This window comes from Anabrus simplex, chromosome 3 (assembly GCF_040414725.1).
Source record: "Anabrus simplex isolate iqAnaSimp1 chromosome 3, ASM4041472v1, whole genome shotgun sequence".
Lineage (NCBI taxonomy): Eukaryota > Metazoa > Arthropoda > Insecta > Orthoptera > Tettigoniidae > Anabrus > Anabrus simplex.
In genome coordinates, this window is record NC_090267.1 from 81922884 (window position 1) to 81950024 (window position 27141).

At 37.4% G+C, this 27141-nt stretch overlaps 1 protein-coding gene across 3 annotated transcripts in view; it reads left to right on the forward strand.

The window, feature by feature from the left end:
• Positions 1–24312, forward strand: part of LOC136867033 (CAAX prenyl protease 1 homolog) — a 121149-nt gene extending 96837 nt beyond the window's left edge. For all 3 annotated transcript variants that reach the window (XM_067144131.2, XM_067144130.2, XM_067144129.2), the window contains exons 7-8: positions 3375–3518; positions 23876–24312. In XM_067144131.2, the coding sequence (XP_067000232.2) occupies positions 3375–3518; positions 23876–24097 (366 nt within the window). In that variant the 3' untranslated portion in view covers positions 24098–24312. The remainder of the gene's footprint in view (positions 1–3374; positions 3519–23875) is intronic.
• The last annotated feature ends 2829 nt before the right edge of the window (positions 24313–27141 follow it).

The window sequence follows — 27141 nt, forward strand, 5'->3', positions numbered from 1 at the left end:
AGGTATAAAATGCCTTTCGGTGTGGCAAGCCCATCGTAACAATAGCCTATATCGACAAAGCAGATATGGTGCCTCGGAAAAGGTTAGGGCGTCCCCTGCTAAAAGCGACGCGCAGTTCTTCAGGTGCTGGAGGAACTGTGAAAAATGGGCAACCAGCACCAAACTACATCAAAATTGCAACAGTAAATGTACTGACACTGACGGGAAAGACAGAAGAACTGGTTGTCTTCATGATAGAGAAACATATAGCCATACTTGGACTGTGCGAGACCAAGAAGAGGGGTACAGGGGAGATCCCTCTGAGAGAAGGATACAGGCTGTATTACAGTGGAGGACCTGAAGCAAAAAATGGAGTGACTTAGAAGAGAAATCCAAGAATATGTGGAATATACAAAGTACGTCAGCGATAGGGTGATGATGATGATGAGACTCCAGTTTGAAAATGGCATGAAAGATCTATTTCAGTTGTATGCCCCACAAACTGGTTGCATAGATGAACATCTAGAGGACTTCTTAGAGGAAGTGGAAAGACGGATAGAAGATAAGGAAGTACTATTGATGGGAGATCCAAATGCACAAGTTGGAATGGAAAGACAAGGAAAGGAAGATGTTGTAGGGCCCTTTGGATATGGAAATGTAAATCCAGAAGGCGAGTTGTTGGTGGATTTTTGCATGAGGAATCAAATGATTGTTGGAAACACCTGGTTTAGGAAGAAGAACAGTCAGAAGATTACAAGGTATGGTTGGGGAGGCAGACGAACAAAGACCATGATTGATTATATAATCATAGAGAAAGAACACCGGAAGAACCTTGTAGATGTAACAGCCATGCCTGAAGAGGCCTTTGGTGGAGATCATAGAGTTGTGATAGGAAAATTGAAAGTTGGAAAGATAGAAAAACCCCAATTAAGAAGACAGAAAAGAATTAAAGTATGGAAGTTGAAGGAGAAAAGCATACAAGAAGAATTTCAAAGGGAAATAATAGTCTTGGTACCCAGGACAGAGGTGGGGAATGTTGAAGAGGAATGGAAAATATTTAAGGAAGCACTGGTTGGATGTGCAGAAAAGGTGTGTGGTAGAACATCAGGAAATGTGAAAGACAAAGAAACACACTGGTGGAATGATAGGGTAAAGATTAAGGTGAAGGAAAAGAAAATGGCATGGAAAGCATGGAAAACATCTAAGACTGAAGAAAGTAGAAGAAAATATGTGGAGGCAAAGAATTTGGCCAAGAAAGTAGTGGAGGAAGAAAAGAGGAAAAGCTGGGCCTTATTCACACAGAAAAGGAGAGATGATATGCAGGGCAGCAAGAAATTACTGTATGGCATCTTAAGAAACAAAAAGAGAGATCAAGTAAACACCAGATTTGTGAAGGATGAAGGTGGCATAATTTTAACAAAGCCAGAAGAAATAAGAAATAGATGGAGAGAGTATTTTCAGAAGCTGCTGAACATAAGAACGGATGACAGTCATTCAATGGACGACCAGGAAAGGCAATTAGTTGATGAAGAAATGGATAAAGAAATTACAATGAATGAAATTGAAATGGCAGTAAGAAAGATGAAGAATGGAAAAACTGCTGGAATAGATGAAATTTCAGTGGAGATGATAAAGGCAGCTGGAGCTGTAGGCCTGCAGTGAACATATCAGGTTCTCAGGAATGTCTGGGAGAATAAGGAGGTCCCTGAGGATTGGCAAAAAGGAATAATCATCCCAATTTTCAAGAAAGGTGATAAGAAAGTTTTGAAGAACTACAGGGGAATTACTCTAATATCCCACGTTGCTAAGATAATGGAAAGGATACTGAAAAGTAGAATAAGGTTGAGGGTTGAGAATCAGATACAGGAAAATCAGTTTGGTTTCAGAAGTGGAAGGTCAACAATAGAGCCCATTTTCATTATGAGACAACTAATGGAAAAGCATTGGGAGTTCAGGAATGATATGGTGATGACATTCATTGACATTGAAAAGGCATGTGACATTGTTCCCAGGACGAAAGTTTGGGACAGTCTGGTGCAAAAAGGAATTGGACAGGGATTAATAAAAATGATCATGGCATTGTATAAGGAATGTTGTAGTTGGGTGCAAACACAAGTTGGCAGGACAAGTTGGTTCAAAATAACTAGTGGGCTGAGACAGGGAAGTGTTCTATCACCAATCCTGTTTACAATAGTAATGGATGACATCATGAGAACAGCAAAAGCAGCATATGGAGGAAGAGAAATGAACATGATGTTATTTGCAGATGATATTGTGATTTGGGGAGAAGACGACAGGAAGGTTCAAGAACAGTTGAATGTGGTGAATGGGAAGATAGAAGAATGTGGATTGAAAATAAGTGTAGAAAAGAGTAAAACTCTTGTTATGACTAGAGGGGAGAAAGAAGGGAAAGGTCAGATTAGACTTGCAGACAAGCCCCTGGAAGTAGTGGAAACGTTTAAATACCTGGGGAGTGAATTAATGGAGAATGCTCGACTGGATGCTGAGATTAGTAAAAGGATTCAAGCTGGAAGTTGTTTCTATCATAGTGTAAGAAACATGTTATGGGACAAAGATGTGCCAGCGGAAGCAAAGGATACTATGTACAGGATGTATTACGTGCCCATAACAACTTACGGAGCAGAAACTTGGACATTGACAAAGAATGATGAGAGTCGAATACAGGCAGCCGAAATGAAGTTCTTGAGGAGTATGATACAGAAGAGTAGAAGAGACAAAATATGGAATGAGAAAATCCGGGCAGAAATTGGAGTGGAAAAAATGAATGATAGAATAGAGAAGAGCCTACTAAGATGGTTTGGGCACATAAAGCGAATGAGCGACGAAAGAATGCCAAAAAAGGTGATGGAAATGCAAATCCAAGGAAGGAGAGGCCGTGGATGACCACGATTGAGATGGAAGGATACCATCCAACTCAGCATTATAGAAAGAAACCTGGACTGGGACACAGTGTTGGAGGAGGAGTGGTGGAAAGACCGAAGAAAGTGGAGAGGAACCATATTGGCCCCTACCCGGCTACAGCTGGATGAAGGGAAATGATGATGATGATGATGAGTAAATCCCTAATTTAAAAGCATGTTTTGAGGTGTCCTATATCCAGCAATGTTTTTTATTTCATCTTTTTGCTTTTATATATACTGAATTTCAGAAAAATATCTTTATTGTTTGATTTATATATATTTCTTTTAGTTAGCTCTGCTAGGACATTTAAATATGATTTTGAAGTCAACTCGTAAAGTAATTAAAACTGATGCCATTGGAGTAACTGTACTTATAGTAGACATGTACATAAATTAAGAGAAGGTGTGCCTTTCAACTCACCAGATGGAGAATGGTCACTATGGAAGGTTGAAGGGTTTGTTTGTTCGTTCCAGGTGAACCTGTTCCTAATGTTCCTCGTGTTTGGTCTGCTCTTCAAGTACAAACCAATGTATAATGCATTTGGCTTTCATGACGAGCAGCCTGTTCTCATTGGTTTGCTCATTGTTCTACAGTTCATATTCTCTCCGTATAATGCTGTAAGTATTCTTGTTAATCTGTGTGTTTAAGTAGTTAAGTTCTGTTGTATTAACCTTCTACGGACATAAAAATGTCTAATTATAATCGACAAGTGTAATATGCTTCCACAGTCGGTTGTCGATATGTACTGTAGGATGCTAATTAGTTTATTAATAATATCATCTATTCAGTACATTAAAATTTTAAACAATTAGGAATTTATCATTATTACTGTATGAATGTGAGACATGTTTTGCCTTCCATAGAAGGCATCATCAGTCACTGTACCTCCTGAAGGTTAAATCAGGTACCTGATTTATATTTAAATTGTAATTGTTAAGAATCTCTCAAAGTGCTGGAATGTTTTTCCTAGCATTCCAAATAATGTAGTATTTGAATTCTGAGGTCAGAGGTCAGACCACTGCTGCTAGATAGTGTGTAGGTACCTTGTCACAACTGGTGATTATCAGCCAACGGTAGAAATATAGTTATGCACGTTGGTGCCAGACATTTCTATTCATTTTCCTTAAACTGCTCCCATGTAAATATGTTAATATGAATCTTAGTAATTACCTTTCCTAACATTTCTAATAGTGTAGTGCCAAAGTTTCATGTCCGACCACTGCTGCTGGATGCTTTTATGTGCCTTAAACAACTAGCAATCAACAGCCAACGGCTGATATGTTGTAATACACATTAATACCGTGTATTGTACCTTTGTCACAACAAATGATTAGCAGCCAACAGCTGATATTGTGGTTTTATGCATTGGTGCCGATTACTTGTATCTTTTTCCTTAGACTGCTCCCACGTACTGTACATATGTTAATATAAATCTTTGTAATTACCGGGCGAGTTAGTCATGCGGTTAGAGGCACGCGGCTGTGAGCTTGCATCCGGGAGATAGTGGGTTCGAATCTCACTCTCGGCTGCCCTGAAGATTGTTTTCGGTGGTTTCCCGTTTTCACACCAGGCAAATGCTGGGGCTGTACCTTAATTAAGGCCACGGCCGCTTCCTTCCAACTCCTAGGCCTTTCCTATCCCATCGTCGCCATTAGACCTACCTGTGTTGGTGCGACGTAAAACCACTAGCAAAATCTTTGTACAGTAGAACCTCGTTAATTCGAAATCGGTTTATTCAAAATCCCACGTAATTCGAAGAAGCTCTCGTTCCCGAAAACATGAGATACAGTTTTGCATGTTATTTAAATTGTTTAATTCGAAATACGGATAATTCGTAATTCGAAGTACAATGTCGGCCCCATTACCGATATTCAGACTTTTAATTCGAAACTGCCTTTACATTTTAAAACAATAGTATGTTACAGAGTAATTTCAACTCTAAATTTATCCGCGTCATAATAGAACGCGTGTTTCGGAACGTGGAGTGGTAGCTTTCCGCACTTACACTCACTTCGGTGGGTCTACAGCGCGCTTCAAGATTGCCAAGTTGAATGAAATCGGAATTATTTTGTATTCAACCTTTTAAGGAACGCCGTAACATCACGTAACAGGCAGTGTGCGGGAAAACAAAATGTGCGAACACTGGCGATGCCGACAGTTGACAAAAAAGCGTGGCTCATATAATAAATTCGTAGGCACCGAACAATACTGTCATTGCCGATGAAACTGCATTGCTTTATTTTAATGCGAGCCCAAACGGTCTTATGGTTTTAAAGGAGAAAGTGCCAGCCGGAGAATCGTACAAGGGTCGGGGATGGGGTCGTTGTAGTGCGTTGACATGGAAGCGAGAAACTTTATCCCCTCGTCACAGAAAAGTTCGATAAGCTACAATGTTTTAAGGGCGTCGGACACTTTCCATCACAGTACAAAGCATCTAAAAATGCAAACAGTACAGATATCCAATAAATAATGCATTTGCACGGTGGAAGCAGCATAATTTATCCTTGTCTTTGAATTGTGTGATTGTTTTTCTTTCGTTACGTGAGGTTATAAGATGTACAATATTATAGGTTAGGATCCACCTTTCAATACTCCGTAATAAGATGGTAAAAAGTAGTTACAACCTGTTTAATGGGACCAGTTTCAACACATTTTAAGTGTCATCATCAGCCAATTTGCGAAGATCTTAAAACAACTAGCACATTGAATACAGGCAAAAAATTAACATTGTATCATAACGTAGCAATTCAGTGAGGTTATGTTCGTCAGTGATTTATCCAAGTGCATTATTTGAACATTGTAAATTCACCTTGTTGGATACATTTCGGATTGAATTTATTAATGGGTCTTAGAATACTTTGTTACGCGGCAAGTGTTTACATTTCTGAAGTACGAGAGAAGTGCCATGGCGGGAAATCGTACAAAGATAGAGTCATAGGAAAGTTTGATTTTAAGGGCATCGGGTACTTTCTGTGTAAATACAAGGCATCTAAAATGCATACAGTATAGTACTCCAATCTCCAATGAATAAAGCACTTGCACATGGGAGCCAGAATAGATTTCTCCTCTTCTTTGAATCGTGCTTTTTTTTTTTTTTTTCTTTCTTTCATTGCATGAGGTTATATTTGCCAGTGAGATATGAAAGTGCATTATTTGAATACTGTAAATGCACCTTTTTTGGATACATTTTGGAAATAGTTCTTTTTTTTATGGCATTTGAAAGGTATAAACTGTGAATCAAGGTTAACTGCATGCAGTAACGGGACTTAGAATATTTCGTAATGCGGCAAGGGTTGGTACTTCTGAATTGCGAATTGCTGGTTAATTCGAAGTCACGTAATTCGAAGTCCGATTTTTGAGTCCCAACGACTTCGAATTAACGAGGTTTTACTGTATTTACATTTCCTAACATTTCAAATAATGTAGTGTCAGAATTTCAAGTTGGACCTCTGCTAATGGACGCAGTTATATGTCTTACACAACTAGTAATCAACAGCCAACGGCTGATATGTTGTTATTCATATTAATACCGATCATTGTTTTTCTCATTAGACTGTTCCTACTGTAAATATATCAGTATTAATTCTTAGTAATTATAATTTAAATATAAATCTGGTACCTGATTTAACCTTGTGGAGGTACAGTGACTGTTGATGCCTTGTATGAAAGGCGAAACATGTCACGTTCATATGGTAATAATGATAAATTCCTAATTGTTTAAAATTTTAATGTATTGAATAGGTGATGTTATTAATAAACTAATTAGCATCCTACAGTATAGTATCTTCAATACAGATCCATAATGATATTTACCATTTCTAATGTCGATATGTAGTCGACATCACACCTTTTCCATTCTGTGCAGTCGCTTGTCGATTGTATATCTCAGTGGCCACAAAAGATGTGTTCAAGGAACTATGGAGTAGCTTTTGCTGCCATCTCCATGCAATATTTGCAACTACTAGGAAATCTGGAAAGAGAATAAACTACAAGAACAAGCATTCAATGCTTGACAACATGGTGTCAGACCGGGTTTCAGCTGGTCCTTCTTGGTTAAATAGAAAGCAGTGTAATATTTTAGATGAGGAACAGGTAAACGAAGTGTTAGAAGACACCAGCAGTGATGATAGAAAATTTGAGAATGAAATACAAGGGGCATAAGAAAAATTGAGTGATGAATGGAGCAGAAGTGATGAAAGAACAGGAAGTTTACTGGATGTTGATAGGTGGAAGGAAGCAAAGCTTGATGACAGGAAACCTAAATAACCCATGTTGTATAAGAATTCCAAACTTATAAAGACGAACCTACAACTTGATGCAGAGCCTGTTGATTTATTATTTTACCTATTTTTTTAACAATGAGTAGTTCGGCGCAATTGCTAAATGTAAACCTTGTGCATTGTACAGGGTGGGCGAGAAGTCCCCGTACCTCCGTAACTGTTTAGTATCAAATGTTATTTATGCAGGTTGGTAGCTATATTACATATGTTATTTATGCAGGTTGGTAGATTCTTATTAATTGCTGCAATCAAGTGTTGGAATACATATTGTCGCAATTGAATGTCAGTGTGCAGCCATGGCAGATGTGAGCGGTAAGAGTCACACTATTGAGGAGCAGTTAGTGGCAAGCGTGTGGGTGTACAAACAACAACACACAGGACAGACAATGAGACAGATTATGGGAGCATTCCAGGAAAGATTTAAAAGGCTCCACCGCGAAAAGCAACACTTATCGATTGGGACAGATGTGCTTTTGCCTTGGGCGGTGTTAAAGACAGGCTGCAGAATGGAAGGAAGAAGATACGAGAAGAAACATGCTGGAGTCTGTGTTTTGATTGAACAATCTCGTATGAAGTCGAAGCGTAAATGTGCTTCAGAACTCAGTTTACCAAGGACAACAATGCAAGATTATATTTAAAAAGACCTTAAGTTCAGACCATTTCGACGATCAACATTCGTAAACGAGTTATTGGTTAAAGACTGGAATGGGCATGTTTTAGCACGCCATACTTTGTTAACTAAATTCCGAAACACATTGAGCCGTGCAAAGGTTATGTTTTCAGATTAATGTGCTATTTATCGCAGCTCACGTGCTACAAATTTTGTTGTTTGGGCCAAAGAGAAACCGCATTACAGAGTTGGAAAGGAACCCATCTCACGTAATGATATGGGCAGTGATGACATCATCATCTGCTTGGACCGTTAATCATCATCATCGTCATCATCAATATCCCACTCCAGTCGCCCAGGTGTGGTTAACAAGGCTCCTCCACTCCTTTCTGTCCTTCCACTTTTAATGCTCCATTACTTCTGCCACATCCAATCCAGCTTCTCTAATGTCCTTCCAAATCTGATCCATCCACCTTCTTCTCGGTCTTCCAGCTGGTCTCTTTCTCTTAACTTCTCTTTCCAATTCCCTTCTTGCTACTCGTTCCTTTCTCATTCTTTTTACATGTCCGAACCATCTCAGTCTTTCTTTCTGTATTTTCTGTACTAACGGTTCTATATTTAGCTCTTCTCTGATTTTAATATTTTGAATTCTATCTCTTCTTGTCTTTTTAACCGATGTTCTTGAAAATTTCATTTCTACTGCTTGTATCTTACTATCTTGTCTCTTATTAGTTACCGGCGTTTCTAGTCCGTATGTTACAATTGGTATGAAATACTGTTTATATAATGTTAATTTCGTTCTCTTGGGTACTTAGTCATCCCATAAAAGCTCTCTGACTTGATGATAAAATGTTGTACCTTTACTTAGTCTGTTATTAATTTCAGGGTTGATTTCATTACTTCCATTAATAATTCTACCCAGATATGTAAACTGTTCTACATTCTCTAATGGTTCTCCGTCTATGCTCACTTGGCTTCTCTTTTCCACAGTCCATGACTACAGTTTTCTTTTTACTAATTACCATTCCAAACTCCTTCAGATTTTCATTCCAAATGACCAGTTTCCTTTGTACTGCATTTTCTCCCTTTCCTCAAATCACCACATCATCTGCAAATACCAAAGTATTCACTTCATCACTACTGATACTCTGTTTTACACGTTTTATGATTTCATCCATCAATGTAAGAAACAATAATCATGACAATGCTCTTCCTTGCTTGAGACTCTTTTTGTATAAAATGTTTCAGTTACCACTCCCCACTAGTACACTGCTTTTACTCTCATGATACAACATTTTTTTCTTGTTAATTAATGATTTTGGTACATTCCTTTTCAGTAGGTATTCTCATACATGTTTTCTCTTAACTGTGTCATAAGCTTTTTCCAAATAAAAAATATGGACTGTTAATGGCGCAAATAATTTACACGTTAAAAACATCGGTAATACCCTGGCTTGAGGAAAGGAGCCTCACAGAGCTTGTATGGTTGCAGCAAGATGGAGCCCCTGCTCAGTATGCCCTTGCAGTACGCAAGTTCCTAAACAAACATTTCCCAGGACGGTGGATAGGTCGTGGTTCACTAGCAACACCAGCTCCCGTGAAATGGTCACCAAGAAGTCCTGACCTCACCATACCTGACAACTTGTTACGGGGAGTCATTAAGGTGCATGTATATGCATGTTGTTATGCTACAAACGAAGAACTGTGCAATGCTGTTGAGGATGTATTTCACACTGCAACACTGGACATGCTCAGAAATATGTCAAGAAGAACCTGCAGGTGCATAGAACTGCGTTTACAGCATGATGGGGAACATACAGATATATTGGACACTTAATATGTAAATAACGTTTGATACTAAACAATTACAGGGGTACGGGGACTTCTCACCCCTCTGTATATTAATTGAAAATGTCCCCATTTTGGAAAGTATGTAGGTTTTTAGGTATAGAAATTAGTATTTGCAGTGCTTATCAATTTGATTAGATAAAAATAATACTATATAAAACGGTTAACATTTTATGAACTTTTTTTTAACTTGAAAACCTGTGTCCTTGCTGCAGAAATTTCTCGGATCCATATGTCTGCAAAGAGTTAATTTACTATTTCATGGTCTTTACTTTCATTTACTACATTCCTTTTATATTTTCTACTTGTATAATTTGAACATTGAAAAATGATAGGAAGTACAGTAAAACCTTGGTAATTCGAAGTCGTTGGGACCCAAAAATCGGAATTCGAATTATGTGATTTCGAATTAACCGCCAACTCAAAATTCAGAAATGCCAAACCTTGCCGTGTACAAAATATTATAAGACCCGTTACTGCATGCAATTAACTTTGATTCACAGTTTAAAGCTTTCAAATGCCATTGAAAGAACCTATTTCCAAAATGTATTTAACAAAGTGCATTTACAGTATTCAAATAATGCACTTCGATAACTCACTGGCAAACATAAACCCACGTAATTAAAGAAAAAGAGCATGATTCAAAAACAAGGGGAAATCTATGTTGGGTTCCCTGTGCAAGTGCTTTATTTCTTGATTACTGTACTGTATGCATTTTAGATGCCTTGTATTTGCACAGAAAACACCCAATGCCCTTAACCCAATCGCATAATTTGAAGACCCTAGCTCGCAAAAGTTATTCGTGACATATGAATCCAATGACGAGCTCAGCTCGCAGTGTTGCACTGCTGTATATCAATATATGTGGTTCATTTACTCACAGATGCCACTTGTATGCATTCTGAGCTGAAGTTTAGACATGTGGCTTCGGTTATTTCCCGCGCTCCAGGTTATCACACACTTCTGGAACAAGAGATAAAAGAATCTTTGTTCATATTATTTCGCTCACGTCAGTTGCAATCATTACATGTTACAAATCTCATGTTATGGTCCTATTGAAATATACTTAAAGTCAAATAATAATACTAGATTATAAATTCCACCTGTTCAATACATAAGAGTTTTTTATTTAAATTTAAGAAATAGTTCTTAACATATTAGAATAGGGACATGTTTCACCCATAATGAGGGCATCATCAGCCTAAAAATCTCATACCTGAAAGAAAGATAGATCAGGATCCTGACTGTTCTTATACCTAAATAAGAGGGTATTGTTTTACGTACAAATGTGTATAAAATGACTAGCAAGTAGAATATAGTAGTTATAAGTACTCTTATGACAAAGTCTTATAATCAATCCTTATTGTAGATCTTTACGAATGTCTCGTTTTTTAAAATATGGTAACAGGTGGTTAGTTAAAAGTTCAAAAAGAATACGTAAATTGCTGGGCTGAAATAAAATTTGGTAAATATGGTGCCTTATTCTGGAGATGGCGTAAGGAGCTTATAACAGCATAATATTTAGGATAAAAGTCACTCTTAGTGGTAGTAAGTTGATTTTATACGAAAAGATAATATGACAAACTTCTTGAAGCACTTAGGAGCGAGGACAAGTACTCGTCAGAAATATAGCTGTTTTTATAATTAGCTGGTACACGTGGTTGTAGCTTCTTGTAATAAAAGTCGAACGGAAAATGTGCGAGGTTGAGTAGGCCTAGAGCTTGTGGTGTTATGTCTCTTCGACAGTTATGTTAATTTGGTTAAAGATTATGTAAAATCCAAAGTTGTTTGTCTGTTGAAGTTGTATGAAAAGATAAGACGACAAATTTCTTGAAGCACTTAGGAATGAGGACAGGTGTTCGTCGGAAAACGTAGCTATATTTATAATAAAATTAGCTAGTAGACATGGTTGTAGCTTTTTGTATTAAAAGTCGAAAGGAAACTATACGAGGTTGTGTAGAGCTTGTAGTGTTATGTCTGAAATAAGAGGAGAGTGAAATGTTAAGGATTAAAATTAAGGGAGGAGAGAAACAAAGAAAAAATGATGTGTGTGAAAATTACTTACCCCTTCGACAGTTGTGATGTTAATTTGGTTAAATATGAGGTTTGATGAAGAAATTATGTTGTGTGTGAATTTTATTTATCTTTTCAACTGTTGTAATGTTAATTAGTTGCCATGGTAGCATTTGAATGACTGATATTTTAGGTGATAGAGGGATTTTTAAGGCTTAACCTTTACCACTCGTCTGTCGGGTGAGGCCCAACATTACGATATTCCCGTTCCGGTCGCATGTCGGGAGAGACCCGACATGGCATTTTATCGCCCACCGCTGGTCTGCCGTCTGTTAGCCGACAAAATACACAATGATATACTGTACTGCCATATTTTAGTTCTGCGTAGAACTTTGTAGAATCCAGATACTATTTGACAGTCAGTCAAAAATCTATTATTTAGATGGCAGTGTAGCCGTCAGCTGTCCACTCACGCACATGAAAGCTCGAGCGATAGTAAACAAACATGGTTGCCATGTGCTCTCTAGTCGTATATAAGTTGTATATGTCAGGCAACACACAAAACACAGTATTTTCGCTCCTCTGCTCCTAATGAATATAGCTAACAGCATTTCACGATGCCTAAAAGTGAACTGACGATGGTCGGTTTGTGTACCGTAACCCAACATTCACCTGATGCTGATGGCTGGCTCAATTCAGATTCAGATTTCAAGAAATTGCCGTTTACAGTGGTTTCAGCCTACGAACTACCACGAGGTATGAAAACAGAGACTGAATAGAGTTTTCAATTGCTTTTTAGCGATAATTTGTACACTAAATTATTAACGAAACCAATCGGCATGCGATAACGGTAATAATAATAAAAATAAAAAAGCAAAATAATTCGTCTTAAATTCCACATATTGCTTTTATTTGCTCCAGTATAGCTTGCTGTAAATGTATATAGCCTAACTACATCATTTAAAAGCAAGTGCTATCTCCAAAATCGTGAAAGATTAATACAGGTCATATAAGATAAAAATGTACATTTATATACGAGTAGTAGAGGCAACAGAGAGAACTTTAATTCGAGGGGTAAGGGTTAAAAACCTAAAAAATGAACTCAATTACATAAAAGATTTGGCAAAAATTAATGGGTATAAACCAGGAACTATTAACAATTTAATCAACAAAATAAAACTCATATTAACAACTAACCTCATCCCTGACAGACCCAAAAAATCTAATTTTATTACTTTCACTTACAAAAATCCAGACATTTACCAAATTTCGAACCCCCTAAATAACCAAAACACTTGCATAGCCTTTAGAACAAATAACACCAAACAAAAATTATTTTTCAATCACAACACAGTCGATTCAAATAACACTTACTCAGGTTCAGTCATTTACAGACTCACTTGCACCCAATGTGGCGTCTCGTACATTGGACAAACTAGCCGCAGCTTTCACCCTAGATACTTAGAACATTATAATGCCTCCAAACACAACCAATTTTCAGCTATGAGCTCTCATAAAAAAGAAGCAGGTCATCATTTCACTACTATAGATCTAGACCTCACTATTATTAAAAAAGTAGGTAAAGGGAAATTAATGAACGAATTAGAAAACATCTATATATTTTTAGACCAATATTACAACAAAAATTCAAACCTTAACGAAATTGTTGAAGTTAAAAACCCATTATACGAAATTTTACCAAAACTGTTGCAATCACTAAACTATAACTTAATAAACAATCTAAAATTATCTTCTTCCACGACCCCTCCCACTTTAGGAGGCACAGCTCCCTCCCCGTCCGCCCCTACGGGCCAACCACATCCAGTGGCACTTAAACTTGACGCCCCGCCCAACCCACCTCCACCTCCGCACCCCACCAATCTTGCATTGGTATAACACTAGAAGCACAAATATCTGTCATTCAAATGCTACCATGGCAACTAATTAACATTACAACAATTGAAAAGATAAATAAAATTCACACACAACATAATTTCTTCAGCTCACCTCATATTTAACCAAATTAACATCACAACTGTCGAAGGGGTAAGTAATTTTCACACACATCGTTTTTTCTTCGTTTCTCTCCTCCTTTAATTTTAATCCTTAACATTTCACTCTCCTCTTATTTCAGACATTACAAGCTCTACACAACCTCGTATAGTTTCCTTTCGACTTTTAATACAAGTGGCTACATCCACGTCTACCAGCTAATTATAAAAACAGCTATATTTCTAACAGGTACTTGTCCTCAATCCTAAGCGCTTAAAGAAGATTGTCGTATTATCTTTTCGTATAAAATTAACAACTTACTACCACTAAGAGTGACTTTTATTCTAAATACTAAGCTGTTATTGGCTCCTTACGCCATCTCCAGAATAAGGCACCATATTTACCAAATTTTATTCAGCGCAGCAATTTACGTATTCTTTTTTTGCAGTCCTTCCACAAAGTAATAGTAATAATAATAATAATAATGTAACATAAGTAAGTTTGATGGTGGCTTGTAATATCAACTCTTAAAAAGAAGCCATTAATTATGAGGTACTCAAAGAAGTGGCTCATGTTGCAGGCAAAGAGAAAGTAGATATATGACCAGAAAGTTCTCGATCCAATTCGGAACCTGAAGTATGGAAAGAAAGTTAAGAGTTAAAATGAAATATTGGAAATAGGGCAAAACACTATACAGTTCAGTAAGAGACTCACCTCGAGCGGTCTGATGTATGCGTGGAGAGTGGCAAGGAGCAAGTGCTAGAGTTTGCTGGAAGCGTAGAACATTGTTGGGGGGGGGGGGGGGGGGGGGCAGGAAGGGGGAGAAGGGGGGTGATGGAGGGGGCGGAGTCAGCTGGGCGTGGTAGGGAAGGATAACGTGATAACGTGTGACGTATAATCTGAAAAAACAAGCTGGTTTTAGGGAGTTTAACACTGTTGAGAACTGAAATAACAGAATCAAACAAAATTCTGGGCTTTTCGGAAATGTCGTTCAAGTTGAGATTTGGATTGAAGTATTGGTCTAAATGTATGTAAAAGGCTTCCATGATATCTAGTAAGGGGCCTTTGTTCACCATGTCTAATATTGTTAAATCTTGATCTAATCCATTAAATTTATGTTTATAATCTTGTATATGCTGATCAACTGCAGAAAACCTATTGTATTTAATTGCATTGAGATGTTCGGTGTATCTAATCTTAAAGCTCCTGCCAGTTTGTCCTATATATGAACTGTTACAGTCACTGCACTGAAACTGTAAGCTCCTGACTTAGTGAAAGGGTCCGATTTGTTGACCAGGTTGGAATTGTGGAGAATATCCCTATTTCTGTTGTTGGTGCAGAAAGCAATATTGACATTGTTTCTTGAATAGGTTGGTAACGCTGTAGATATTTTGATGGAATGTAAAAGTTGAGAATAACTTAGGCCTGGGATTATCTTTTATTAAGTTAGATTTAGAGCGATGTCTGAATTTGTTGATAATACGTTTGATGAAACTTTTTTTATAACCATTAAACCTGGCTATCGCATGTATAGTATTAAGTTCTTCATTTAGGTGTGCTTTCGACATTGGAATCTTGAATGCACGATCTATTAAGCTATTGTAAGTAGCACATTTGTGGGAATAGAGATTCATGGAATCTTGTTTTATTGTTAAGGCTGTATGGATGGGTTTTCTGTATATTTTATAAGAGAATGAAGAAGAGAGCCTGGTGATCGTTATATCTAAAATGTTGATGGAAGCATTAGTTTCTGAATCCAGTATGAATTTGATATCAGGGTCTATGTTGTTGAGGTTTGAAGGTTTGAGAGGGTATTCAGTGCATCGACAGAACACTCATCGATGATGACAAACGTGTCATGTACAAATCTGGCCCAGAGTACCTCATAATTCATGGCTTCTTTTTATGAGTTAATATTACAAGCCATCATCAAATTTACTAATGTTACAATATTATCAATACTCTGTGCAAGGACTGCATACTGCTTCAGTTTTTGGATGTCCATCTTGTATTTTCACCTAGTGTTTAGCAGTGCTATGCTTGAGACTTTTTAACCATTCCAAAGTGATCAAGTCTTTAAACATTTGTTAATATCTTCACTTTCATTTTATACTTTGACCAACAAGCACATAACTTGTTTATATTCTTTTAAGGATTGTATTTTTACTTCATCCTACTAATGTCACTTATTACTAAGTTAAGGGTCTATTATATGTACTATATACTTGTATATCTTTGTTCATACGGCCTATTTCAGCTGATGATTGTGTCTATAGACACCGAAACCAGTACTGAATAAGAATGTTGTGATCATATTAACAACGTATTATGTATTGAAAAAAGGTGGATCAATCAAATTTCCCTCTATTGTATGCTATATCCTTTCAATACGGACCAGATATGAAGTTTTTAATGTTGAAAGATTATTTTAATTTCATAATCATTTTTCACCACCATTTATTTTAAACCCTAGTCAGTGGATACATTTTAAAATTTTAATTATATATCATATCATGTCGTTCATCTTGTACCATTAGGGGTCGTCGATGACCTTAGATGTTAGGCCCCTTTAAACAACAAGCATCTTGACAAAGTCTGAGACACACGCCCATCACTATATCCAATGCATTGTCAAACTCTGACACCCGTCAGTGCCCAAACCATGCATTTCTGGACATGGGTCCCCTCTTTGCCATCCTGTACAACATACAAAGCAAAGTTTGTATTATTTTTGAATCACTGTTTATAAATCTTCATGGAAGAACAAGGAATGTGGTAAATTCCAGAGGTTAGAAGAGGATCTCCGAGCCCTTCGCTCTATGAATTTAATGGGTTGTTTTTATAGTGAAGACAATATTTAACTGGATCTTGACTAATCCAGTCAGTATGTTAGGTATACAGGTTGTTATTTCGAGAGGTACTAGAGTTGTCACTTGTACTGTTGTGAAGAGATATTCAGTTGCTTTATAGCCGAGTTCAAGTCCACACAACCTCTTAGTACAATTACTCTTAAGGCCGGTCTCCACTGATTAACATTTAACACCAACATGTTAAATTTAGGCCCGGTTTCATCAACACATGTTAAATATATACTAACAAGTAGTTAGTTAATACTGAGTTAAAAAGTTGTTAGGTTTCTTATGTTTCATCTAACTTTTCCTGTGAAATGTTAACTAATCGACTGTTAACTCTCCCAACATTGCGAACTGGTGCGAATCAAGGAGGCAGTGGTACGAACATGCTGTTTTACAGCACACTGTGATGCGCTTTTGTTCGAGTACAACTGTTAAATATGGCATGTGAAGTGAAACGGAGTCGTAGTTCTAATTTTTCCTCCTTCAAAAAGGAGTTGTTAATTGAATTAATTAGTAAATGGGATGATTTTCCATCCTTTCATTACTATTTCCTCTTTGCCTTATGTACTGGTATAATGGTAAGTCATGTGGAGGAAGTTCATCTCTAGTCAGCACTGCGATGTTGTGCAACACAGCTGTCACCACAATAATGGTTAAGGCTGACTGGCATTTGATCCGTAATCCCAGGCAGTTCCCTGTCCTGATATGCGCTATGTTGTAGCGATTTTGAGGTCTTCCTTCAGGATATAAGTAGGGGGTTAACAGATACTTTCTTAGCGGGTATCCACTATCACCTAACAAAATCCCTTTGTTAATTGTCCCCACTTCAAACTGTGCTCTGATATGGGAGTTATTAAATATTGTACTGTCGTGAACTGAACCACGACACTAGCTACTATATCCCTTTTTTGAAGGTTAGGATCACTAAGCACCTGAACATTAACAGAGAAATATCCCTTCTGATTACGATATATTTCGGCCCTATTGCCTCCAGGTGATTGGATTCTTAATTGTGCAATCTATTGCACCTAGAACACCAGGAAAACGGCTTATTTCATAGAAGTCGCGGATAATTTGCTGACGTTCTTCTACTGAAGGTAATGTTACATACCTCCTTCTCATTGAAGCTATTGCTGCTTTAGAAATTCCGGCATTGCCTCCGACCATTACGTGAAACGAACCAGTAGCTAAAAATCGTAATGTTATCAGTACCTGCAACATTGGAGATAAAGGAAAGTTTCTCTTCGTAGGATATTCCAACCTCACTCGAATTTTGTCAACAACCTTAGCAACGACTATTTTCGATAACCTGTATCTATGAAGAAATTCTTTATCCATCAAATTTTCCAAGTCATTACGTCGCTGAACTCTTCTTTGATCAAGATTATTGTGTAAAAAGATCTAAATAGAGCAATTCCGCATCTAAAGGAGATTCACAGCAGCCATTTTGAAACAGATTGCTAAATGCTAATGTTAGCCATTTAACATGGGAAATGGCTGATGTTAACTTTAATACACAGTTTAACATATGTTAACATTAACAGTTGTTGATGAAACGCAAATTTTCTTAAATTGTATGTTAAAATGATTTAACACCTTGTTAAGTACCAACATGTGTTGATGAAACCGGGCTTTAACGTGTTATAATTGGCATGTATATTGTGATTGTGTCTTCCAATTGACTTTGCATCTTAACTCAGAATGTTGAGGTTATCACTTTTAACACGTTGGCATGTTTTCCACTCCAAGTGGAAGACATGTCAAGTCAATTCGTTGTTCGTGATATGTCGGCACAGCTTCGGCAACTTCTGTGCTGTTTCCATGCCAACAGATAGCCTAAACGACACAAACGATGTGCTTCTCGTGAAGTAGGATTATAGTTACAACACTCCGCAACATATTCTCTTTGTTATGAGCTAAAAAATACAGTACGTGCACGTGTATCGTTCTCTCTGCACTGTATTAAAATTTATAGTCAGAAATAGAGTGGAACAAGGAGATTATTCTGGACTCCATAAGTGTTCCCGCGAGAGCATCGAAAAAAGCTAGCGTCCCTCCGCCCTCAGTACAGTCGAGAATTGCAAAAATTTCAGAAAATTCGGAAGTCAGGGGCAGAAGCGGTTGAAGTTTATACTTCAAAGTGGTTTGCTTTTGAAGCAATGAGCAGGTTGAGGGGAGGAAATGTGCCTAATAAAACTGCATTTCTAAATTATAACAAGAAGCAACAGTGGCAATAACAAAGGCCAAATTCCCTTCATCTGAGTCAATTGTTCTTGTTTGAAAATACTAGACACCACGTAAATGTATTACCATAAATTGATATGATGAACTACCTGTATATAAACAAAGGAAGTTTATTAAGTGTGGACACAATGTTAAATGAAACAGTATTTAACATTTAACATGTTGATGGTGTCACCAGTTAACATTTAACATGTTTAAAAAAGGCACGCTAGTGCCAGCATCTTGGAAAAGTGTAGCATTCCAACTGACGAGCCCACTGCTACACTGGAACGAAACGCTAGTAATTTCACAATTAAAAAGGCCTGAAGACTTAATGAGCTTAAATATATTTAACATGTTGTTAAATGTTAATCAGTGGAGTCCAGCCTTTAGTTATTACTCATATCTGTGATTGATTGATTGATTGATTGATTGATTGATTGATTGATTGATTGATTGATTGATTGATTGATTGATTGATTGATTGATTGATTGATTGATTGATTGATTGAGAATGTGAGTGTTTTTCCACGTACTTCTCAATGTGGCTGTAAGACAGATGGGTTTTCTATAAAATGCAGCCATTTTGTAATTCTCTTGTCCATCAGACATTCATGAACAATACCTCCTGTATCAGGTGATATATCAAACATGGCCTAATAGCCTAAAAGACAGCAATTTTCCAACACTGACAGTGTTCTTGGAACAGTCCCTTATTTTGAAGATATGGGTGAAGAGAAGGTAATTCTATTTTGTTGTAAGTAACAAGTGTTGCACATAGACTAGTCACATTGAAAGAAGCCTCCACAAAGGCACCCTACAATCTCTAGGACATTTTGGGCCTATATCAGTTCCATTAACTTTTTAATAGTCTTATTTTGTTAATTCCCTAGATTCCAATTGGAGAAATTTTGTCTCTCATCCTTGTTAAGTCACTCAGTTGAGTTTTTTTTTTGTTTCCATAATCCACAGAAAAACATTAAATGAACAACCGTGTCAATAAGGTGACACAATTCTACCATCAAGTAAGGCGACTGCTGTGGGGTGAAGAGGTACCTCTGAAAACTTTTTTTAAATTGCTTTATGTCACACCAACATAGATAGGTCTTATGGTGACAATGGGATAGGAAAGGCCTAGGAGTGGAAAGCGGCTGTGGCCTTAATTAAGGTACAGCCCCAGCATTTGCCTGGTGTGAAAATAGGGAAACCACCTTCAGGGCTGCCAACAGTGAGATTCAAACCCACTATCTCCCAGATGCAAGCTCACAGCTGCGCACCCTGAACCGCACGGCCTTTTCTCCGGGTCCTCTGAAAACAAAAATGGCACTCTACAAGTCTTACCAAACACACACTTTCTTACATATGGCCTTGAAACCATCACAGTGATCAATAGGGATAATTCTAAACTCCAGCCAGCTGAAATGAAATTCCTTTACCCCATGGTACAGAAGACCAGGAATGAAAAGATTACAGAAGAAGAGTGAATAGGAGATTCTCTCCTCAGCAAGTTACAGGAATTGAGACTAAAGTGGTTTGGACACATGGAAGAGGATACCAATGAACAGAACTGCAACAAGAGAATTTAAAGGAGAGGTGGAAAGAGGCGGTCGAACTGTGGGAAGACCGGGTGGATTGATTTAGTGAAGAAGAATATACTGCAGAGAGGATTTGATTGAGACAAGTTAGTGGCAGAAGAGTAGTACAAGGACAGGACGCAGTACACCACATCCAGGCAGCTGGAGATGGTTTAAGATGATGATGAATCCATGGAAGCACTGACCTGTTCTAAATGTTTCTGTTACTGTAAACAGTTCTAGCGAAATAACATGGATCAGAATATGGCCGGCCCTGTAGATTAAATGGTATTCCCAAAATAATTATTGCAAAAGGACTATTCAGGAATGTTGAATGTCTGTACATTAAAGAAATGGAATGTCCCATTCATCTGGCATCCACTGTTTTGATTCATTCAGATTGCAATAATTTCACTTTGCCTTGCTATGAGCATATTGACTTACATTCAGCATGACTTAAAAATTTAATACTTCAGATCTGACACAGGTCTGGGCATTCCCATCACGGAGTGAAAGTGGGGTGTCAAATGTTACCTCAGCGATGATGTTATGTGTGCCTGCCACAGAGCCTGCTGCATCAGTATGGGGTGCCTCTGCACATGTGAAACAGGACTATATGGCTGTGAATGAAACAGCGAAGATTGTGTCTAGCTCTCTGATAGCCTACCAACTCCTGTACAGACATGAATTGGAATAGTGCCACCTCACATCTAGAAAGAAGGTTGTGCTGATTTTGAGAGGAGGAAGCAGCAGACAGATCCTGGCCATCCATATTACACTAGCCCACAGCTACAGTTTCCTCTCTTAAATGCGAGTTTTGGAGAGAATGCCAGAAAGAAACCTTATCAGCTATGGAGAAACGAGTAAGTCCACCTGGTCATCTAAGTCAAAGGAGAAGTAGATTCTGGCGGCAATAAACCCTACACAGTGCCGCATCATTTAATAATTTACATACTGTTACCCCCCCGACTTGAGTGATGAATATATAATAATGGTGTCCGGCTTCATGCCTAAATGGTTAGCATGCTGGCCTTTGGCCACAGGGGTCCCAGGTTCGGTTCCTGGCAGGATCAGCAATTTTAACCATAATTGGTTCATTTCGCTGGCACGGTGGCTGGGTGTTCGTGTCGTCTTCATCATCGTTTCATCATTACGATGTGCAGGTCGCCGACAGGCGTCAAATCAAAAGACCTGCATCTGGCGAGCCAAACTTGTCCTTGAACACTCCTGGCATTAAAAGCCATATGCCATTTCATAATAGTGGTAGTATCGAGTACGCTGTCAAGGAAACCACACCTTAAAGTCGTGCAGCGAGATTTTATAGAACGAGGAGAAACTGTGATGATGTGAGAAATATCTATTCTTTACTGCAGTGCCATTTGTAAGCCTGATCCTTTGACTACATGGCTGTAGTATATAGAGCACTGTCAGTGCACTGGAAAGTCTCAAACAAGCCCCTCGACTTGCAGTCTGCATTTAAATTAAACTTGGATTGGACTTGTGTACTTCAATGTATCACAGTAAGGTGTTCTCCAGCAGACCATTAAGTATTTGGCACCTTCAAGAACACAAATAGCTTCAACATTGTATGACATACTATCATATAACACATTTCTAGATGATTTTGTTTTTGTATCACAAATTATGTGCGTTATCTTCATGTTTTAATATGGAATTTTTGGCGGCATTGTAAATATAGTGTAAAATAAAAGCTAAAAGGTTTCCAAATATTCTATACCATTTCTCTCTTCTCTTCTCCTTCTTTTATGACCTCATAGAATACTTCAGTCAGTCCATCGTTCCGGTCTCTTTGAAGGGATTGTTCGGGCTTTGCGGTCCTCCGAGTACTTCTTCAGACGTTCCGATCTTCGTGCTCTTTCCTCGGTTGAAAATATGCGTGTTGATGGTTTGTTTCGTGTAAGGGTAAAGCAGAGGTTTGTATTCTTGAGTTTTGTATTCAGTTTTATCTTATTTGTGGTGTCTTCTGTTGTAAGGCCTATTTCCTTCAGTTCCTCTCTTACTTCTCTGATCCATTTACATCCTGTTGTGGTATTTTTTGAGACGAGATTGTGTTGTTCTAGTTGTTTCAGGTGTCTCAAATCCTGCATCCTCTTACACATAGTATCTGGTATTTTTTGTTGATTCAGGTTCTTCCAATCCTCCTTTCAATTTTCCGAAATCTGTCAGTCTTTGAATTTTTCAATACCATTTATTGTATTTGATGAAAAACTACACCCAGGTGACTGGAGTGGGACATTGATGATGATGATGATGATGATGATGATGATGATGATGATGATGATGATGATTTGATGAAACTAGTATTGGTCTTGCTAGAGACAATCATCAGCCATTAAAGTTTAGGCAAGACATGAATTGTAGATAGGTAAAATTTATGAATAATTCATATCTTGCTTAAACTTTAATGATTTTGACTGATGATGGTCTCTAGCAAGACTGAAACTAGTTTCGTTAAATATATGTAACTTTTTTTTTTTTTTTTTTTTTTTAAGGTTACAATAAATAGTATTGAATAGGGGGAAACCTTTTAGCTTTTGATTTACACTATACTGCTCTGTGGGTCCGTGGTAGAGTGTCGGCCTCCGGATCCCAAGATAGCGGGTTCAAACCCGGCAGAGGTAGTCGGATTTTTGAAGGGCGGAAAAAAGTCCATTCGACACTCCATGTCGTACGATGTCGGCATGTAAAAGATCTCTGGTGATACATTTGGTATTTACCCGACAAAATTAATTAAATCTCAGCCATAGACGCCCAAGAGAGATCCGGTTTTCTCTAGGTCCGCTAGATGGCAGACAGAGTAAACCGGAACGTCGAAATTGACGAGCAGACAGCCAGATGGCGTTAAATCGAAATGTCTGCAAACGGTAGCTGAGGCCATACGATTATTATTATTTAGTATGGAATAATATGAAATTCATTACCCATGATTTTAAATAGACTTTTATAATCATAACATATATATATATATATATATATATATATATATATATATATAAAATATGAGTTTTGTCTGTACATTGCCCAGAATTTGAAAAGAATGGTATTTCTGTATTGGTCATGTCCACAGCAACAAGGAAATGCACTTTTTACTTTTCTGTACTGTCTGTCTGTCTGTCTGTCTGTCTGTCTGTCTGTCCGTCTGTCTGTACACGCATCACAAGAAAACAGCTGGGCTGAAGAGAATTTAATGAAATTGGTATGTAAAATTGGGGGATGAGCCACTACAATCTAGGCTATAAATAATTTTATTCACACTGAGTGAAATGCTAGTAAACTATAAACCAGGTATATGTATTTTTGTTTAAACTTTAAAACATCACCAGATTTTATTGTTCTTCATTATATATCATTGTGTCATTGTCATGTCAATTTTTAAGATATATGGCTGAAGATGACTTCCAAGAAAAATCTAGTACCATGGTGTTTTAGTCTATAGTTACTACAATAAATATGTATTGAATAGGTGGAACTCTTTCGTCATTTGAATTGTTAGAGTACAGTAGTGTATAATTTTCATTTGCAAATAAGTCTAATATACATTTTTAATTATTTCCACAGGTACTTAATTTTTTGCTCACGATCCTGAGTCGCAGATTTGAGTTCCAAGCAGACACTTTTGCCAAATCTCTAGGCAAGGCCAAGTATTTGAGACAGGCTCTTATTAAACTGAACCAAGACAACCTTGGTTTTCCTGTGTATGATTGGCTGTATTCGTCATGGCATCATTCCCACCCTCCGCTACTGGAACGACTGAAAGCACTCGACTCCAAGACAGACTGAACTTTAACCATGTGTTAAAATGTAAGAACATTCTATTTCTTGCATAATGATCGTGTTGTTTAGATCATTGAAGGTGAAAATATTCCACTTGTGTATTTAGCAGTTTTTATACTTATTTTCCATGATGTAAGTGCATAGGAAAGTGAGTGATGCAGAATGTATGTGTTTTAAGAAATAAGATAAGAGAGGTCAATAAAAACACCCTAATACAGAAAGTGTTCATAATTTTAAAAACCATTCAATCCCTGAACATGTGAAGATGACAGGCAGATAGACGGTCACGTAGAACAAGCTACATGGACCCTTAATTGAATTTGGGTAACCTTCAGTTAGCACTATGAACTGATCATTGTCACACCTTAAAGTGAAGCTAAAGATAAGCATCCATAATTGATGACCATGGTGTCCTTTCACTGAAGGTGGTTCGTGACCCAAATGATCCTTCTTTAAGGTTATGTTAAGCTAAGTTAACGTGGTCGATGACCACAGTGAACATCCACTGAAATAAAATGAAACGAATGTGGCTGATGGCCAATGTGTCCCTCCAAAGCAAGAGCTGAAGTTAAGTACTCTTCAAGTGTCATAAAATTTAAATCTCAAATGAAAAGTTCAATAAATAAATTTATGATAAACCAACCGCAACAGTCAAGCCTTCCAGGTCAAAAATGCAAGTGAATACTTGATTCTAAATTAACACACACAAAATATTCTGAATTTAATCAAACTGCTGAATAAGTATTTGAACGAACACCTGATGGGTGGAAGCGATTAATTGCCTGGATCATCTAGTAGTTATAACAAATTAATTCTAGCGACAATTATCCACACATTGTTTGTTACTGACATTTTATTTTTGAAGCGTTTTGGAACGCAATTCAAATGGAAGACCTGTGGAAAGAAATCCTGTGCCATCTAGCTTGAATATAAATAAGCCATAGATGGTTAAAGTAACCTCTAAATTAAATTATTATTGTAGCCCAACTCATAGACAACCCTCAGTACAGTACAAACACAAAATACAACTATTAAAAATCATACAGGGTGAGATGGCGAGCTGAATCAACTTCCTAGTCCTGTATATGGCCTATATACTACTGTCAGCCATTAACCATGAATCGCTACCTAAAAAAAAAAAAAAAAAATCACCCTTCAGTATCGTAAACTATTACTTTGTATATAATATTTAAAACAACTCAGCAAATTCAGCTAGCACTCGGTGATTTAAAAAGTCAGCCATTTGCCTGGTGTTCACAAATTTGAGCCTCTTCACCATTCATTTATTTCTCCAATTCAAGAAGGTCTTAAGTGGTGAGTTTTGCTGAGTGGGACTGGAGGAGTTTGTCCACATTTGCCTGGTCTACATTCTGAAATCCTATAGATCTAGCCATGTCAACGACTGCATATGTTGAACTTGTAAGTTTGGGTTCAAGATCAAAATCAAAAGATTAGTACTATGAGACCAAATCATCTTCCAAACTTCCTTCATACAAGATTCTTTAACTTCTGCCCATGCATATCCAATGTTTTCAGTTGCGTTCTTTATGATGTTCTTCCAAAATTGCGTGACACTAGTTTTGTCCCCATCTGTTTCTTGAACTATTTGCATGAATGTTCTGTGAAGAGAGTAGCTCTTGAAGGTTGCAATAACACCCTGATCCATGAGTTGAATCAGGGATGTGTTCGGTGGCAGAAACAAAACACTTATTGGCATCTGCGATACTCAGAAGATGCCATGGCATGTTATCCAAAAGTAGCAAGATTTTGAAGGGCATATTTATTTTCTTACAATACGTTTGCAACTCATGCCGGGGTTCATTGGAGAAGTAGGACTCAAACACAGCTCCTATTATCCATGCTTTCTTGTTTAAGCGCCAAACAACTAGCAGTTTTTGTTTAGAGTAGCTCTTGAGTACTCACAGGTTCTCGGAGTGATAAACAGACGGGTTTGATGTTTTGCTCTCTGGACGCATTTCCTCCTAACAACAACGTGATATCTTTGGAGGCTTTAAAACCGGGGACACTCTTTTCTCATATTGACAGAAATGTTCTGCTTGGGATACGTTTCCACAACAAGCCTGTTTGATCCAGATCAAACACTTGTGGCAAATTTCCATGCTCCTCAAGCACTGCTTGTTATTTTCAGCAGCTGTAGGCCTACACAGAACACTCAGCATATGTTACTGTTCGCATCCCACAGATATTTCAAGAACGTAAGAAATAACATAGGCCTATGTGTTACCACGTTCAGTCTTACTAACATTAAATAAACATGTCCACAGTGGTTTGTTTCCTGCTTTTCTGTCCCAGGGTATACAGGGAGTCTTTAACTACAAAGATGCACACAGGAAATGCTGTCAAGTGTACACTGTTTTATTTAAAAATTAGATACAAGTTACACACACTAATGAACTGCTATCTTGAACAAAATACTGCTGAGAAGAAGAAGAAGAAGAAGAAGAAGAAGAAGAAGACTGCTACATCAGCACGCCAACCAACTACCAACACAACAAAATCTCACCGTGAGTTCACAAACTTGACTAACAACTCTACACAGTCTCTTCATATACCTTGCCTGGCCAGGCTTCTAGAAAAGTAAATTTGTAATTTTGAATTAGTAATGGAAATAATTTTAAAGTTTAAGGCAAAAGTTGCTGTTTGTAGGAATTTTAACTTTAACTTTCTAGAATTATCACTTGAAACCTAAAGTCTCTTCTCTTCACATTCCTAAAGTCTTTTTAAAATTATTATTTGAAATACCTAAAGTCTTTTCTAGTATTGCCACTTGAAATTTTTAAAGTATTTTTATAGAATTATCGCTTGAATTTTCTAAAGTCTTTTTAGAGTAGCACTTGAAGATAGAAAATATAAAGTTAATATTTCAGAAAGTCTAGCATGACTTTGTAACTGACTAGTGCTATTTAACACTTTGAAATTAAATGAATTCAAAAAGTTTGTTGAAAGTAATCAGTCTTTACAGTTCAAAAGTTTGATGTTAAATTCACTCATATCACCTGAATCATTTTTCTTGCTGAAACTGGTGAATG